Source organism: Trachymyrmex septentrionalis, unplaced genomic scaffold (genome assembly GCF_001594115.1).
Source record: "Trachymyrmex septentrionalis isolate Tsep2-gDNA-1 unplaced genomic scaffold, Tsep1.0 scaffold89, whole genome shotgun sequence".
Classification (NCBI taxonomy): domain Eukaryota; kingdom Metazoa; phylum Arthropoda; class Insecta; order Hymenoptera; family Formicidae; genus Trachymyrmex; species Trachymyrmex septentrionalis.
The window spans coordinates 161896-168413 of NW_017306081.1; the positions used below are offsets into that span (position 1 = coordinate 161896).

Genomic DNA, 6518 nt, shown 5'->3' on the forward strand with positions numbered 1-6518 from the left:
TTCACTGAATGTCTTAATTATATAATTTATAATACGTCTGTATTTTTTAAAAATAAAATAAAATACATTATGTATATATATCACGCGATATTTTCACGCCTCAAATATTTGTATGACATACTATTCAAGACATCTCTCGTATATTCTAGTCATTATCGAGTACACTGATATCGCGGCGCGATGGACTATTAATGGCATCATTATAGAACGAACAGCCAAATTATTCGTTGATGGGTCACGCGGACCAGGGAGCGCATTGACCCCCGTGCAACTATTTTATTTATGCAATGTGCAAATTGTTCGATTTTGTGCCACCATATAATTACACAGATTTCCTATGTATTGAATAAAACGTCGGTAGAACAATCGCGTTTTGTAAATGCTACTCAAAACATCAACAAGAAGAATGTTAAAAAGGGAATTTCTGATTTTTTTTATTTAAAGATGTAATATTGAAAGAATAGTGTAGTTCTATTTTTTTGTAAATTTTGATGTCATAGGTATAATAAAATTATTAAAAAGTTTTTGTAACGTTTGGGAAGTACATTAAACGTTGAACACGATTTCAAACATAGTGCATTTATTTAAATTTTAATATTCTTGTTTAATTTTCGAGGTATTTCCCAAATGCCACAAATTTTTTAATGTATTTAGGAGGTCGAAATCTACAAAAAACGCTTTTTTTTCACTTACATTTTTTTTTTAACAAAAATCGACCCTTTTTTTATTCTTTACATTTTAAAGAGATAGGGATTGCGCCCAATTAAAGACTAAAAAACAGGGAACAGAGAATAAAGATTTCAACCTATCAGAATCTCTGTATTCCATAATACATTTCTGATAGAAATTCTTATTCTTCATTCCTAGTTTCCCCATTCCTTTGATTATGCGCAGCTCCATATGATAAGAAAATGGTAGCAGCTGGAGTCAATTCACGGAGTCACGAGGGTCACAACATTGAGAGCGGAAGCAAATCACTCGCGATTTTATATTAGAACGTTAGATCTGTCAGCCGCCACCCGATCTCTTTTTGCAACTTGAGCTTTATTTTATGTACCATCTGGTGACACCAGAAGAGACGAAGCCGACTCGATTGGCATAGCTATGCGCAGGAATGAGCGCATAGAAGCCGCGTACGTGCACTGGAATATTGATCCCTTCTTTATCGTAGCAATAAAGCATGCTGGCAGGAGGAACACGGAGAGACGATACGCGAAAAGTCGTATTATCTCGCGATGCACGACTGGAATTGTCCGATAAACGAGCGTGAATGAAGTACTGCGCACTGTGCACGTTCGTAAGTATTTTTTACATATTTTTTTCTCACGATTACGCAATTTGTCGAATTGATTTTCCGTGAATAAAAGTTGCTAATAGTTCCCGAATTATATAATCAATTAAATGTAAAAAAATGTTTTGGTGGCCTTGGAAAAATTCTAATTATAAAGATTGCAAATTGGAATTGAGTAAGCTTCGTTATCGAAAGGATGTGTGTCTGTTGTATCGTTTTATCGGTCTGCGAGATACAATACAACGATTTGTCCTGCGGAATAAAGCGCTTCAGTTAGCGCGAGCCTCGTATAATCCGATTGGCGGGACTAACGAGCGATGCATTGCTGCAAAAAGCGTGAAAATTCTGCAACGGAAAGTTTTAACGATGTAGCCATGAGAATGTGCGGAACTTACGAATGAGCAAATGGATCAAAGAGGACACGCACGCACTAAATAAACATCGAGACCGTATTATGTCCGAGCGCGTAAATTGTTTGGAGCGATATTAATAATAATGTTATTATCATTATAATTGTAGATTTGTAAGCCTTATCTTGTAAGCGCATGGTAAAGTTGCAAATGTGCGATGAAATGTAAAATTATAAAATTTTTTGCATATATGTTTTAATTAATCATGCTTCATATAGTGTGACTAAAAACAATCTTACATGGTAGTTTAAAACATATTGTATTTGAACATTAAAAAGTGCACATTAATTGAAATTGCTATTTAAAACGAGAAATAATAAAGATTTTCTTGATATCAATCCAAAAGCTCGTGCATAATGCTCTGGAGTCTTTTTAAAAAGCTGCAAAAGCGTCGTCTCCGCTTTAGAAATGTATACCGTATTTATTTTGCTGCTAAGTGACTTTTAATATAACATAGAAGAATGCAGTAAATTGCTCTTAAGAAAGGGAGACACTTTACATCCAGTTGTATTCCTTTCGCGGCGGGAACACAAATATTTTAATCACTAAGGAAAAATTCAAAAAGCTCTACGGCGCGCGGTTGGTGACTCTTTGCCGTATCGATCGCGTCTCGATCGTCCTACTTTTCCCGCGGGCTCGGTCTAGACAAGTAAATTGCGTTGTCGACGCGTTTAATTGCGCGCTCAACCCGGATCAGCTGGTCAAATTAGCAATCGAGTTCATGTGATACGATTGATAAAAATAATAGATCGCCGTTTGAATGCTCGTTTAATAGATATCAAACTAAATGCTGGATATTGGAAGAATCCGTATATTCAATCTATTTCGTTTCAGAATAAATTATAAAACTACTTTTCTTGATCACTTCGCCCCCTCCCCTCTCCCACTGTATACACTTCAATTACAATCCTTTGCAAAAATGTACTTTTATATTGTCTTGGGAATATTGTAAAATGGAATTTTGTGTACACAGTTATTATTAGACAATAAAGTTGCAAGAACGTTATTCGTGCGAAAATAAATTTTAAAATAAATTGCGTTTCTTTTGAATAAACAGGAGACGATCAACAATCCTACAATAGTAAATTTATTGGAATAAATATGACACTGCATAATTTAAGGAAAATTTGTTAAAAAACAGATTAAGATTTCAAACTTTGCACTAATTATTTTGGATGATTTATTGTTTCCTACTTACATAAGAAACTGTGTAATTTTCTTTCTGTTTTGTTCTTATTAAAACATTTGGCGATAAGTGGACGAATGTAGACGTTGTTGTGAAGTGACAATTCTTGTAATTACTGCACAAGAAGAAACAGAGTGTCTCCCAGTATCCCCGTATTGGCACAACCGGATGCGTGTGGCTGTCTTTCGTTTCATGTGTCATGATGTGCCGATTTTTGTCGCGACATTTTATACCTTTCCCACGTGTGTCGAGTAGTGACGCTTTGTGTTTTGTAAAGAAAACAAGCTAGAGAAACAAACAGCTAGAATCCACAACCGGCGTATCGACAACAGTTTCGTAATCGTGGCTTTAGCGTTCTCCAAATTCGGCTGCTGAATATTGCAAATGGCAAAAAACGAGGCGCGACTGACCGGAAGCGGATATTTGCTCCCTTCGGCGTGTGTATCGTGATCGAGATATCCTGGATCTTCAACGTATCGTTTTTTTTTTCTTTGTCGAAGCGAGGATCGAAGAGATTATGTCTTTTTCGTATTTGACGGTTTTTTGCAATAACTATAATATATTTTTATAATAAATTTGATGTATTACTCACGCGAATAGATATGAAAATTATTATATTACATAATTATTATAAATTTACAAAGTAAAATTTTTATGATACTAAAGAACAGATTTGTTAAAATGAAAAACAATCGAGTAATAAATTAAACGTATTGATTGTCAAAAATGTCAGAACAATATACTAGCGATTATACCTATACAACATGTTCTTATATTGTCTTTATTTTAAGTAATCTCTGCAGAAATCGATTTATACTAATTGCTCGTATCGATTTGTTATGTTTTAAAATATAAAGAATACAATGACACGTAAGATATTGTATTATTAGAGAAATGAAGAGCATTGAAGTATTTTCTTATCTCATTTACTACGTCTTTTTAATCACGGAATAAATTCAGTGCAATAGGATCTATCGCTAAACAAACGTTGACGGTGCGATCCCATCCGACATGTAACGGTAAATCTCTCGAATCGCCCATACGTGCACTCCATTTACAGTCTGACATAGTGGACATCGGATAAGCTCGTCGATCCTCGCCTAGACAGCAAACACGAGCCGCAACTGACGGATTTGCGTTTAGGTGACTCGCGAGTCCGCCGATTTCTCGAATACACCGTATATAGAACGATATGAAAATGAGCCGACCACGCGTCGTACCACGATAAAATGATGGTCAATAAAATAACACTGCAGTCCACACCACGTAACAATATCCAAATATATGCACACATATATAGGGTGTCCCAGGTGCCCCATATTCTTGTTTTATCTATATTTACGAATTTCTCGACCAATTTGGAGTAGATCTTTCTGACAACTTCAAAATGTCTAACCAAGTTCAAATTGTTAATAAAAGAAAGCACTATCGTGCACACGCGAACAATTTTTAGTTGAAGAATAATTACAAAGATCATTGTTTAAATTTTTGTAAACAATTTTTAAAAAAATAAGATCAAGTCCAAATTGATAAAGAAATACACACAGGGAATGCAGAGTATCCGGCGCACCCTGTATACATGCGTAGACGGATGAATATAAATATACGTAATAAATATATATCACGTGACGTCCAAGATTAGCGCATCGCAGGAACGATTATGGGTGTCAAGGAGGCATTCTTTGACAAAGAGAACACAAAATGGAAAACGAGCTAAAGGATAACGTTAGAGTAAACCGATGAGCAAGTATTCTCGAGACTAAATGCTTGAAGACTGCGGTTCTCGTGCTCGTTGCGTTGTGGTAATGCGGCACCTTAAAGCCGTCATAGGTCCAGGAGCCTAACTTCAAAACACAGGTCTGTATGTCGTATGGAAAGAACTCAACGTCGATGGAGCAGGAAGATTTATATACGGCCGGCGGTTGCCACACGACCAATCCCGAATGGTAGACCGTGGCCTTGGTCATCAGCGTCACCTCGTAGTTCCCGTCGGCGCTGGAATCACCGAAGAAACGAGCCGAGCGTGATCACGATTGGCTCGGAGAGAAGGTCTCTGGATGCTGCCATCCTATCTCTTTTTCCACTTTTCCTCGTTTCCTCGCTATTCTTCAGTCTTTCTCGATATTGACTTCACATGTATCGACAAAATGAATCTTATTCACGTTTATACCGTTATCATGATACTTTCACTATTCACTACTTTGCGAAACGTTTCTTCCAATTGTCCAGAAGAAACTTTCAAACGGAAATTTGATATATCCGACTGATTCGCGAGATCGAAAATAACGCGAATTTGTGTTTCAACCACACTCAAGAGAGAAGTTGCTAACGACTATTGACTTTGGTTTGATAAAAGCAAAAATCACGCGATTAAATGTTTTTTTTTTCTTTAGAAATAGGATTTTAATCAAAAAGATAATATTGATTGTTTTACCGTTCTGGAAGAATACTCGATTGAATATTGTCATGTTTGATTCACTGCCTCATAATAAATATGATCGTGTCTCTCTCTCACACACACACATCTCGGGCTATATGGCAGCATCCGACTTCGGGGGTGATTTCTGAGAAACTCGTGTTCTCTCTCTCTCTCTCTCTCTCTCTCTCTCTCTCTCTCTCGATCGTTGGAGACCAACGCGACGAGCCAATCGTCTGTGATCTACTCTACGCTTAGGATCTATTTGATCGTCGTCCCGGAGACGCATCCCGTACGGAGCCGTGTCGGATCCGCGTCTCGGCGGGCTAATTGGGAACTCAATTAATTGTTCGAGGGTTCGAGGGAGTTGGTCGGGAAGAAGGGTCACGACTTAACGGCTACCATGCGAATTTACCTTAAAGCCGTCATAGGTCCACGAACCGAACTTGAGGACACAGGTCTGCTCGTCGAATGGGAAGTATTCCACGTCGATCTCGCATGATGACTTATATATGGCCGGCGGCTTCCACTCGACCAATCCTTGACTGTAGATTGTGGCCTTCGTGGCCAAGGTCACCTCGAAGTTGCCGTCCGCGCTGCGAGCGAGCACATTAGTGGTTCTGGGCGCTGCGGCGGTCGAGCTTACTTTGTACTTCCGATTCGGTACCAAGCCGTCTTTTTTGTTTTTTTTTCTTTTTTTTTAAATTTATTTCTGTACGTGTGTGTATGTATATGCATATGCGTTTTAATGTGGTTGACGATATATTTTCTAAATAAATCTTACTTGAACATAATAAATCTGTTAGTCTTTCTGCAGATGTTTCAGCACACAATCGACGGTAAAATAGATCCGCGCGAATAAAAGTGATCTTTCTGAGAACTGATGTAACTTTAAATTCGGAATATAGAATTACCATATCTGATTCGAAGCGTTCTCAAAATCAGATTGAATTATCGCACAGGCTCTTATTTCGATCCACTAACAATAAATCTGAAAGCTGAGGCACGTAAATAATCTGACTACGAGTTAATAGAATCTAATAGGTTATTGTTTCTTTTTTGTTATTATTCTATTCGTAATTTGGATAAAGTAAACAAGTTTTTTACTTCAGCGTTAATAAATATTTATGCATCTTAATGTTCAACTTATTAAAGGTAACCGGATCTTATATGATTTATAATACCAAATATGACCTATTTGCTATTTTTGTTGGT

The 6518-nt window shown here is 37.2% G+C and overlaps 1 protein-coding gene across 1 annotated transcript in view; it reads right to left on the reverse strand.

The window, feature by feature from the left end:
• LOC108755586 (acetylcholine receptor subunit alpha-like) overlaps positions 1–6518 on the reverse strand; it is a 307465-nt gene that overhangs the window by 88173 nt on the left and 212774 nt on the right. Inside the window, exon 5 of the mRNA XM_018498684.1 lies at positions 5719–5899. Coding sequence (XP_018354186.1) covers positions 5719–5899 — 181 coding nt within the window. The remainder of the gene's footprint in view (positions 1–5718; positions 5900–6518) is intronic.